Source organism: Micropterus salmoides, unplaced genomic scaffold (genome assembly GCF_014851395.1).
Source record: "Micropterus salmoides isolate LMB-PRFRI ecotype aquatic unplaced genomic scaffold, ASM1485139v1 Ms_hic_scaffold_11, whole genome shotgun sequence".
In the NCBI taxonomy this organism is placed as follows: Eukaryota; Metazoa; Chordata; class Actinopteri; order Centrarchiformes; family Centrarchidae; genus Micropterus; species Micropterus salmoides.
In genome coordinates this window covers 19,525,048-19,537,489 of record NW_024040152.1, presented here as the reverse complement: position 1 = coordinate 19,537,489, position 12,442 = coordinate 19,525,048, and the positions used below count along the sequence as shown (strand labels likewise).

The window sequence follows — 12,442 nt, the reverse complement described above, 5'->3', positions numbered from 1 at the left end:
TTACAAGAAAGTACAACAAGCTCACTGGTTGATGCTGTGTATGTCTCTTATATTTGGCTGTGGGGGGCATTAGCACGATTTACAGTTCATTATGAAGTCATGTTGTATCATCAATTCTGGAACCAAACTGCATGGGCATAGTCTCCCTGTTCAGTAGCTCTGTAGCCCACTGTAGCTCTGCTCCTCTGCTAGTGTTGTTTACCTCCGAGAAGCACAGGGTCATTTTTAGTGAGTAACTTCAGTGGCTTAGCGCTCCCACCAGCACCCCCTCCCTATCTGTCATTCCTGAGACAAGACCAAGGCGGAACAGAGCTTTACTTGGTGGAGCTGAGTTGCCTACTGAGGAACCTCCACAGACTAATTTATTTTTTAAATCATCTTTTTTTCCCCCCTAGCTACATGAGAAGGTTTTGCATTTCATATTTGCTTTCTTGGTTTAAGTAACAAGAGGAAAACTTTTCCGGCTCACCAGGCAGGGAGAAAGTCTAACTCAACATTAGAGTTTGTAGGAGGCTGATACACGGTAAGTTTAATTCAAATGTCAAACTGCATGGTCCTCGGACGCACAAATGTAAGCTTAAATACTCCAAACCTCCAGGTTAAGACTCCCAAAGCACATTTCTGGCTCCACATGTTTTTGTCTTGCAGAGGTTTTCCAAATTCTTTCTCTTGTCTTGTAGGCTATCACAAGCACGCCGCCAACTCCCAACTAAATGCCTGTGTGAGCATGTGATCATTTAATTACATGAAGCCACTGCTTACGTTGCGATGTTGCTTAATACACAAACCTAATGTGTTTTTACTAACTTATTTTGCTGGTGTATTGTAATCGATTATGTTTTCCAAATTTTCATGTTGTTGGCGCGATTTGGTATCCTGTCTGGTAAATACAGCGCCATCTGAGAGGCTTCATGGAGTTTGGTGCCACACTTATACAGCGTACAATGCCAGAAACACCGTACACAATAATTTATGAAATTTTCTCCAATCTGTGTCGCGTTAATTGGCGGGAACAACAACGTGAACTCGTTGGAAATCTGTCGAGAGGTGTCTGGCGAGTTTTAATTATTAAAAGGTAACCTATGTGTCGCAAATCTCTTGAAACCAAACGTTTCTTAATTAATACACCTCGTTTAATATGTTCTGGGAAAAAATTTCAATAAGCTTTGCCTATAGCACTAAAGCACTAAAGTAGCCTACTGATTAATATGTGAGTTTCTGGCCCACATGTGCTTGCTTATGAGTTAATGTAACCCCTTTTAATAATTACAAATTGTTATGATAATGTTGTCCATGTTAATAATCCCACTTTATTATTATCCATGTTAATTAATTTTCACATGTTGCTTTATGGGCGTCTTTCCCGTCTCCCCATTATATTCCTCTACATCACTCTGAAGGCTAACAAACATGATTATTGAATTGATTCCTGTTAGAATAACTCACCCTGTATTTCTTTGATTAAACCTGATTGGCAGGCCTTTGTTGTTAATCCTGCTCCCAGGGTTGAAGTGTTCATTTCTCTCTACTCAAGCACCATGTTCACACCCCCCATTTTAGTCATGCATGAATCCCCAGCAGTGCTCTGGGCCAGGGAGGGGAACCTTGGCACTGCTAACATAGGCTTTGATCTTTGCAAAGCAAAACACTTTATTCCATGGCTTAGGTTTACTGCAAGTGTAAAGCTAAACCTGTGTGTACCTGCATTAAATGTTTGTATTCACGTCTTGGGATTTGACTGTAATGTGGCTGTGAAGCTAACAACACTGCAACCACTATGCTCTTTGGTCATGCAGTGGCCTTCAACTGTGGACCTTCTGAAGGTCTTGCTTTCCATCAGGAGTGGCAGTGTGGTTGTGGAACCTTAGCCTGTAAACATTTGGGTGTAAGAGAATCTCAAAGAATGCTCTAGATAATATATAGACAGGAGAACTGCCCCAGGAGGTTCATGTTCCATATGTAAACTGGATGACCCAGCAAAACCAATCCAAACCCAATGACCAAATATCGCATGCAACTCAACACCAGCCTTGCCCTGCACCCTTCCAAAGCCAAGGCCCCATGCTGAGCCTGAAATAGACCCTCTTCTTTTACCCAGAGTTAGGAGGCCATATTATTAAGACATATATCCTGATAACATAGTGTATAGTTAAGCTGGAGCTTTGTAGTCATACCAGACATGGTCTCATTAAAGGGGCACTCAGCTGATTTTACACATGAAGTTCAGTTTACTTGTCATGAGGAATACCCAGCCCGAAAACTTGAGGGAGCTTTATAAAGTTTAAAGAAACACTTTCCAGTTGCATTTTGGAAAATGTCAGATCCATTGTTTTTGGAGCTTGGACTGTACAGGGGACTGAAAGTCAGGATATCTCAGCCATACCTGCTTTGATTTTAACTATTCTCTTTTCTTATCTTTTGCTGGAGTGCCCCTTTAACACTATGCTTTAAAGCTGTAGTTGAATAAAGCATGTTATGTCTGATCCCTTACTGTTCTGGAAAACAACAACTTGCCCTAACTAACCTGACCTGGCTGTTCTTCTGAAAAGTATTAGATTTTGAACAGGCTTCTCTCTGTTCGGAGTTGCTGAGTTATTTTAGTCTGGAGGGAGTCAGAAAGTTGCAGTGTTTATCTGTAATTCACATAAAAAGGCCTTAACTTCCTGTCATTCCAGCACATTACCCTCATAAAACAGCAATCAGCCTTAAATATGGGCACATTGCCTCTACATGATCAGATTACATCACTTCTCTTTATTGTTGCATACTTTTCTTTTAACAAGGTTTCATGCTTTTTTGTTTCTAATCAATAGGTACAATGGATCTTGTGGTGTTGTTGGCTTTCAGCTCCTGCCTGGCTCCTGTGCTTGGTGAGCCTCCTTTTCACTAAATGTCCACATGGCTTTACATTGTTCCCTCTTTCAAATCAACTTGTGTGAGCGTAGTGTTCTTCATTTACTTCCCTTGTCTGTAGCTTTGGTTTTGTTTCTAAACAAGCTGATGTGTCTGTATAACAGGATCAGCATTTGGCAGGGAAGTGTTTGGTAAGTTCCACGCATTAAAGTGGTCACTGGAATTGCATGGCCATTTGATTTTCTAATTTTTTGGTTTCTACTGCTAACTTACTGTATTTTGGTATGGCTGCTTGCCATGTGCTATTTTGGACAAATGTGTATAAAGTGTCACTTCTTAATGTAATGTATAACATTTAATATTTTCCATCTTGAATTATTTAATGTCAGTGTTTTGCTGTGAGAAAAGGCCATGTCAGAATAGTGTAAATGTTTCCTTCTGCTGTAGTTTGAATGATCATTTATTCAGATTGACGCCAAGTTTTCCATTGTTAATGCAGGGCCTAGGCTTTGGTTTGTTTCTCTGTGCTGGTTTGTTTCTCTGTGCTGGTTTGTTTCTCTGTGCGCCCTGCATGCCATTAGTTGAGCTTGATGTTACGCAGATTTGCCAACACTAAGGGTTGTTTTATTTTCTCTGATTCTTAATTCTGTTAGAGCCCAACCTTATTTTCAAAGGCTTGTCAGCACCAATATGGTAACATGTGTTTTTGCTTCACAGAGGAAGAGACTAACATTAGCATTTACTGCCTGATAATGAGGTCAAAGTTAACTCGAACACTCTGCCCTTACTCTGTAAATGGGATGCAATATTATTCAGTTCAGGGTTTGTTAGAAAGGTTCAGATATTGTGTAATTGTTGCCTTATGTATCTGATAATAGTCACAATATTACTAGTCAAATGGCTGTAGTGTTTTCTAGTGGAGTAGGTGCAGTGGCTTAGTGTGCTGGGTTTCAACTATATTCATTTGTAACAGTTCGTGTCATATCAAGAATCACATATATCAAGGATATCATTCTTTTACTGGACGTCTTTTAGCATGTAAACTTATGTTCATGAGCTGTTGGAATAGGCAAACTTACACTCTACATTTTACATGATTAACTGATTGTCAAATTGAAATCATATGTCAAAGTTTATATATAAGCACAGCTACTAGGACTGTCTGACATTTAAAACGCTGTTCACTGTCTGCTGAATATTTTAGTGAGAGCTGAAAAAAAATTTTAAAATAGAAAAAAAAACCTTAATGATGTGAAATGTTGCCTAGCATAAAAGTATTTATGTAACCTCCAGTGTGCTACTTCAAGTTTACATTGTTCTCACTTCTAACATTGGTGCTCATATAAACAGTCTGCTTTGTGTGTTTATTATTATACCAAAAGAAGTCTCTTTTGATTGTTCTGGTTTGTTTTCTTGATGTCACTGAACATAAGGCAGAAATCGTGATTTAGCTCATAAAGTGCACTTTCTAGTGAGATTTAGAAGACTGGAGCGTGAACATGAATGCAGCCAACATGGTTATCCACATCGGAGAAGAGCTGTGTTCTTTCCCACATCCCTAACAGCACACAGGGTAACACAGATCAGGCCAATGAAATAAATACACAGTAAACAGTATACACGGCAAATAAAGGTATGGACAGTAGGATCATACAGTGTGTCATGCTGAGTTCTGCTGCTCTCTCTGGAGTGAAATTGCCCTGCTACCATCAATTTTGCCATTGGCTGACATGCAAATGTCTCATAAAGACTAATGATTTTTCTTCTTTTCTTTTCACAGTTTCAGCGGCAGATGAGGACAAAGGTGGGCATTATTTGAACAGAAGCTTAGAAAAGTCAAATTAAGTAAGCTGCATGCTCATTTTAGGCAAACAAAACGGTACTGGCACCAAACTGGCTAATGACTTGATGAATGACTGAGGCCCTAAAACTGCTGAAAAGCTGTCAGTACTCTCTGAAGTGGGTCAGTGGCTAAATCTGCCTCTCATTTGTTTCCTCTCTCTGTTCTCCCCTACCAGACTATGACAGTGCTTTTCAGTATGGTGAGTGTTGAGCAGATGAACGCTGTCTTTTAATGGCCGGCCCGCTACACAGGAAACATCTGGGAGGTCGAGACCAGTTTTGCATTTTCCACTTGTTTTTCCAGAAGTGATGGAAAATGTTCACCCCAAGGCCAAGCTTCTGGAGTAACCCCACTGCAAATACTTGCCTGCCCACTCTGCTTTAGGCCTGATTTTCAGTCCTTCTAAGGCAACAAAGTGCACAGAATGTCTCAAATTCTGCATTGATATTTTATACCTACCATCAATTGTGTACTTGCTGTAATCTTTCAATTGATTTGGGCAATAGGCAATTTTTGGTGGTGTTCTGTATACCTATACTGAACCATTCTAACCACTGTCTATGCCTCACTGAGACACCACTAAAGCAGTGGTTCCCAAACTGAGAGCTGGGGTTCCTCACGTGGTCCCTCTGGCCTCAAATAATCCAGTCTCAAGTAGACAATACTTCATTTTAAAGGGCCACAAGCCAAAAAGCCAAAACTGTTGAGAACCACTGCATTAAAGAATTGATGAAGCCTGCTGGCAGCTGAAAAACTCTGACTGTATGCAGTGTATTCGTGCTTCTTATGCTTAAAAAAACTTTTATTTGATTTATTCAGATGTAGTCACTGTTTATTGCTCTTGCCTGCAGTTAGGTGCCATCCTGCTAATTAACTAGCTGACTAGACTAGGCAATACTTGATGCATGTAAACAAAGCTGTGATCTTATTTGTACCTGTACTAGGATTATCTAGTCATAATAACTCTAAGCCCACATCTACTGCTGCCTGCCTTGATTTGTATAGACATATTATTAATGGAATCACAAATATTTTTCCCATGATGCTTAACAGTTGTACAAGTCTGATCTCTTCTGCACTGTTTTATCTAGCCTTATTGGAACAGACAACAACAGAGTTAAAGTTGAACTTAGTGTTTACAGATTTGTTGACTGCAGCTCATAGGAATTTGTGGTGTCCTGAAATAACCATTAGGAGGCCGCAGAATATTTCTGAATGCTCCTCTTAAATCAAAAGGCCTCCCAAAGGTCTTCAAAAAGCTTTTTAATTATTGTATTTAGTCATTTTCATATGTTGCTGCTCATGTCTACAAGCACTATAAAGTACTTTTTTTAATATTTCAGATTATGAATCTCTGAGAATCTGTGGCCTGGTTTTCGCAGTGGTGCTGTTCCTTATGGGTATCGCACTCATCGTCAGTAAGTGTTTGACCCCTTTAGGTACATAGATGTGTAATGCCGAGTATCAGCGTCACCAAACTGTGATCCCTGTATATGCGAGTTGACCTAAGAGTCTGCCAAATTCATGCGGTGCTGCAAAACAAAGCAGGCTTCTGTCTGCCTCAGACTGGTAGGGAGGCACACTGAAGCTTCTTGCACAATCTCAGCACTCGGAAATCACACAGCAATTTGCCCTTTATACCTTATCCCTCTCCTCCCTCACAAAGTGTCCTTCCAAGGTTCCTCCTCCTACCTGCCAGCACATGCCGTTACTGCCAGCGGTAGCCCTGAAACCAAAACCAACCGATAAATAATTCACTGGAACCCACACACTCTGCCACACTTTCTCTCTGCTTGTGTCAGTCAAGATCATGTGGATTCCTAGCTGCGCTCTGTGAAGGCGTGTGCAAGGCTTTTTAGAAGGCAAGAGAATATGAGTGGTCACATTAACTGAAATAATTTAAAAGTGCAGATTATTGAAAAGAACGGAGCCTGCTATCACCACTTAAATATTTGACAGGTTATTAAATATACATATTTACAGTAGAATTGAATAAGTCATTAATGTTTTCTTGCTGCCATATGTGTGTTTACATCTGTAGTGATTGTAAACATTGAACTAAATCTATTCTCCATTTTTCTTTTAATCAATGGCCACAGGAAAATTCTGACCTTGAATAAACTTCAACTTGATATGGTCTTAAAAATGATTGGGCCTTTTCAACAAGTGATTGCATTAAATACTGCTGTATTGATAAAAGTAAAACATCTGTTTGATTGAAGAACCTTGACTTGACAAGCAATTGTGAAAGCATGATTTGACAAGCAATTGTGAAAGCATGACAACAAATGTATTTTGAAAATTGCATTCAAATAAAAACCATCATTGATGGCAGTAAGCACCCTTTAGCGCCTCTCTGTGTCCAAGTGAGTGAATAAAGGAGGTTATCTTTCAAGATGCTCACAGCTTTATTCTTAGTGCTGACAGTATGTAGGTCACTAGCCTGGTCTGGGGTTTCCCAGCTATTTTGCTACCTACACCAACTATTCCCATAAGTATACTATAGCAACATTAACCGATTTGACACTGATTAGACTCGTGCATAAAGCGTAAAGAATAAACCATAGTGCCAGTCTGTGGGCTAAATATGTTTCATCCTTCATCAAGGCCAAACAAGGCCATGTCAGCATAATGTAAAGACTCAATAATGTTTTACAACAACAGAGAGCAGAATGCAGCCTGCACTAACACTGGACATATCCAACATGGTTTCATGGATATAGACACTGTGTGTGTGGGTGACTTGAAAGAAAGAGTATCCAGGTGCTGAAGATCTCTTGTGTGAAAGAGTGTTAACATTGCATCACCTGTTCATCTATGATGTTAATGGGCAAACTGGGGTGGGTTAAATGTTAAAACTCTTTTGTAGACTTGCACATAATAAAAATGCTACTAGCTGGAAGCTATTCAGCATACTGGCTCCGGGATTTTGGGTAATGTTAAACAACAGAATTTTGCTGGGATTTAAGTATGAATGAATATAGTCTTAAGCTCAGGCCAATAAGCTGCAAGGTCTCCCAGGGCTTGCAGCCCAGATGGGGTTATTGGCACAAGCTCAAGACTGCATTCATGTAACAATCAAGGCTTGGAGCAACCTCTTTTAGTACTCAAGGAGGGTTAGGGGTGCACCGCCGACTGTTATAGTTGCACACATTCTTTTTATAATTTCACATGTCCCTTTTGTCCAACAACAGAATGGCCGCTTAAGATTTGTATAATTCTTTTTTGTGTGTGTTTTCCCCCAAAACAGCCCGAAAATGTACCTGTTCGAAGGGTGATAAGCCAAGGTAAGTTAAGTTGAAGTCAGGTCAAACAAACCAGAGCCTTATCTGTAAAATCTGTAAAACTATGTATATAATTTTGTTTTCTGTATATCAATTACCACTTCCAGCTTTGAAAATCTTGTGTTGCACAGCCCATTTTATCTTACATGCAATTCTGAAGTTGCTAATTGGAAATTTTCCTCGGCTACAGGGGTCCTAATGTGGAATCAGGTGTTCCAAAGGGTATGTATTTTTTTTCTTCTATTATAATAAAAATAAATGTGAAATGCCTATCAAGTATATGCATGCATTTTTGTTTGTTTGTTTACAAAACAGTGATGTAAAACTCTTTCAACAGCTTAGTAGGCACAGAGGCACACAGCGGTGGAGATAATGGTAAGTGTTTTACAAACATCTGTGAGTCTGTTTCCTGCAAAATGAAGCTGAAAGAGATTGTTTCAGAACAAATCAAACTTATCTTCCTCTTTCCCGCAGTGTTACTGGCTGTTGCCTTTAGGTGGCAGCAAATATTTTGACACAGCTGAGGACAATCTTTCTGTGGCTGCATGAAGCTTCCTTCCAATTTCTAATTGATGTTACTGCCCTCCCTTTTTAAATAAAAGTGTTTTATCATTTGTGAACTAGATAATGTGCTAGCTTTATATGGTGGCAATAGTCTGATTATCAATTGTATTTTTGTGACTTTCAGATTGATGCAAAATAATAAAAGAAATGTTTGAAAAGATTTCCTTCTATCTTTTTGAATGCCTCATTATTTCGTTTTCTCTGTCATTCGAGATAGCCTAGGGAACAGCACTCTTATTACGCTGCATTCCTGCTTCTGCTGACGCTGCCGATAGTTGAGTTACACATGGAGTACTAACTAAGCAGCAGTGAGAGTGTGAATGATTTATGTGCTGCATTGTGCAGCTCTTGGAGAAGGCAGTCTTAAAAGAAATACAATTAATTTTACCTATCTTGGTATTTGGTGCTGTTTACTGGCAGATTGTCCACTGTTGGAATGCAAAAGCTGCACATGCAGGCTATATTTTCTCCCTAGAACTGCAGAAAGGGGCTGACTGCACTGCACAAAAGATAACACAAAAGACAGAAACTGGTGCTTTATGCAAGCTCATGTTTATATAGTAAACATAAAATAAATATTCTGCAATATATAAAAAATATGGCATTAAGGAATGTTGGAGCAAAAAACACAATGCAGACATTATAGTAACAATCCATAAACAGCTAAAATACCACACAAGACTTTCATGGTACTTAGTAGATTGTTGAATTTATTTGTTGTGTGTATTTTGTAGTAACATTGCATTAGCTGTTCACCCTGTTATTTATTCTAACTCTGGGCTGCCCACTTCCCCTTGTAGTCCCCATCCTGGCAGATTTGTTTCCCACTACTGCGAATGCAATGTTTCGATGTGGCCACCAGAGGGTCCCTGCTGAAGCTTCTGAAGCACTCCTGCCTACAGTCCTGTCCAGCTACAACCAATCTTAAACTGCAGCCCAGCAACCTGCTAAATTTCTGGGAGACAGAGGTCTACCGCATCTCTACAGTACAGCCATGGCCACTACAGGTTTGACTGTTTTTTCTCCTTTCATAGGATTTTTTAAGGGTGTAACATACATTAAACAATAGTAAGCTCTACAGATTATTATTATTATTATTATTATTATTATTATTATTATTATTATTAGTGTGATCATTTTGTGATATTTAATTTGGCTAAATAAACTGAATTGTTTTATATTGATACCATCTTTTTTATCTTGTTAATCAGCCTGCTGCATTGTTGCTACAGTGCCAAAAAACAATTTACTGCTGATGCATGTTTGCAGCACAGTCCTGTTAGTTTTGATTTTCTGGATTGAAAACAAATACAGTTCTTTCGTAAACCTCCCACTGGGATGAAAAAATAAACAATACTAAAAATTATGTTTAGCACTTGTTTCTGTCAAACTGTGAAGCCTTTGTGGCAGAGAGAAAACAAAGAAACACAAACTGCAACCTCAGCCACTTGGGAGTGAGGGTTCAGCAACATGCAAGCCGCATTATTGACGACCAGATATCCTAACAATCTGGCACAGGCTGTAGCCTGAAACACACTTATATTTGCAAAATGAATCACTGTATTGGTCAAGAGTAGACATCTTTCTTAACAGTGTTGCATTAAAAATAAACCCAGCTGTCATTTAAAGTGGTTAAGCCTTTCAAACAGTTTTTATTATTCAAGCTTTCTTTCTTTGCTGCTGTGATGATACCACTGTATCCTGCTGCTGGCTTGTAACCCACTTTTTCGTGGTGCATTTTTTTCTGCTGAGCAAAGATGCTGCATCAAGCTCCTCTCAGTGGTAAAAAAAATTGTCCTAAGGAGTTGTGGAGCCAAGCCTGCAGATTTGGAGAGATGCAAACCTTGCTGTCCACGGTGCTGGACTGAACACACACCCTTAAAGCTTACTGTTTCTCTTTCTTTGCAGAAACAATGTTTCCAGACCGAAGTGACTTTGATTATGGTAAGATTTATACCATATACTGATTTAAAATAATCAAAAGAACCATGTTTAACATCAGATTTTGTACTTTTACTGCAGTATGTTTTAAGTCCAGGCTAAACTCTAATGGGTTTGTTTGGTTAAGTCACATACTGTTTTCTCCCTTGTAGATTATGAGACACTGCGCACCACAGGGGTTACCCTTGCTGTTATTATGTTTGTCGCTGGCATTTTAATAGCCCTGAGTAAGTTTAGACTTTCTCTCACATATCACTTAATTGCAGAGGCTTTATGACATGTACATAAGCACCTTTTACCATTGTAACTAATATACAATTCCTCAAACAGGTAAAAAATTCACAAAATGTGTAAAATCCTCATCCAAGTAAGAGTTTAGTGGATGATCCGCCCGTGCATGCTGTATGTTTTTGACTTGAAGGGGATACCCAACTAGTGTGGAAAAACATCTTTGCCAGTATCGTTCTTTCACTAAAACTGAGTTTCCCACAGCTTTTTTCCTACCCCTGTCCTGGATGCCTCTAGTGTAAATACCCCCCCTCCCCTGTCATGCATACACAACCTTAAAACACACTTCCAACACAGAGAGGCCCTACACACATGTGTTTTTTCACATGTGGGTAGTTCTTTTGTGTTCTGTTTATCCCTTGCTATTGAAAAACATTTTTAAATGTATGCATCACACTCATGTGCTGGTAGTGTATATTTTAAGCTGAACGCATGACGCTTGTATGGCAAGACATGAAGAAAGACAAGAGCTGCTGTTTGAACAGGGCAAAAAGCTGCATATTTGGTCTATAGTTACACCCCAGTTACCTCAGAGCCCTGTGGCTTCAACTCCAAATCCAAATTCCAAGTTGAAGTTGTGGCCACAGCTTTCAAACAGCACAGTTATATTTCACAATTAGTGATCATGATGAATTGAAAAAAATACAAATATTTAATAATGTCCTCCCTTATTTCTTTTTGCAGGTCCAGCTCATCTGGTACCCAAATTCCAAAGACAGAGGGTAAGTTCAATTAACTGGAGAAAACTGTTCTCATTATGTGCTTCAATGCAATAGTGTTTATTTTCTCTCTGACTTGTTTCCTTTTGGTTTGCAGTACCTCCTCAAACTGTATAGTCAATATTGTACTTGAACAAGAAGAAGTTGTCACAGGAGCCACTCCAGCAAATCCACACCATGGCCATTCCTCTTATGGCTAATATACCTCTGCCATATGGATGATCAAGAAACAGGGTTTTCCAACGCATCCTACACTGGTGTCATTGAGTTTCCCACTGAATTCTGTAATGTCCTAATTGAGCAAAATATCTATCCTATAGGTTGCTCAGTATTGTTTGAGTGTTGGGACTATAAGCTGGTCTAAGGCAAAAAATAAAAAAATATCCCCAACCATGAGACTTGATACGGTACTGTTAATCAAACAAGTAAGTCTCTCTTCCTTACATTATATTCCTGTGAAACAATACAATTAAGAGCATGATTAAATATTTATAGACGAAATGCCCAGGTCAAAACAAAGAACTGCATGCATTCAATTGTAACAACTGTTTTTTGCCTTTATTTTTATTTATTTATGTTGATATCTTTAGGGCTTTTAAAAAAAAAACTAAAAGAAATAGCATGACAAAATGATGAAGAAAGCAATAATTAGAATACATACCAAATATAACATACTGAAATGACATAGCTAGCAAAGATCTTGATGAAAATTAAAAGGCAACATTCAGTAATGTATTTTATTTTGAAAATGCTTTGAAATATATATTAATGGAGGGAATGTGTAGTAAAGTGTTGATTTGTTGATTTCTTTTGTTGACAAAGGTATTATAATTGAAATTATTGTCTGTAAAACCTAAACAATGAGACCACTGTTTCAAATAAAGCTCTTGTCTACTCAACATGATGTCTTTGATAATCTAATAATAACCTGAATAAGAAGTTGAAATTAT

At 38.7% G+C, this 12,442-nt stretch overlaps 1 protein-coding gene across 5 annotated transcripts; it reads left to right on the top strand.

The window, feature by feature from the left end:
* The first annotated feature begins 234 nt into the window (after window positions 1-234).
* Window positions 235-12,391, top strand: LOC119897789 (FXYD domain-containing ion transport regulator 6-like). 5 transcript variants are annotated; one of them, XM_038711748.1, is made up of 10 exons: window positions 246-523; window positions 2,814-2,870; window positions 3,018-3,044; window positions 4,634-4,657; window positions 4,872-4,895; window positions 6,040-6,114; window positions 7,947-7,983; window positions 8,171-8,202; window positions 8,318-8,355; window positions 8,455-8,704. In XM_038711748.1, exons 2-9 carry the CDS (start codon window positions 2,819-2,821, stop codon window positions 8,320-8,322), a joined length of 276 nt encoding a protein of 91 aa, XP_038567676.1. In that variant the 5' UTR covers window positions 246-523; window positions 2,814-2,818; the 3' UTR covers window positions 8,323-8,355; window positions 8,455-8,704. The 5 variants fall into 5 exon arrangements, with proteins under 5 accessions (XP_038567677.1, XP_038567676.1, XP_038567679.1 ...); XM_038711749.1 differs by lacking the exon at window positions 4,872-4,895 and having other exon boundaries at window positions 235-523; XM_038711750.1 differs by lacking the exon at window positions 3,018-3,044 and having other exon boundaries at window positions 262-523.
* Window positions 12,392-12,442: the final 51 nt, after the last annotated feature.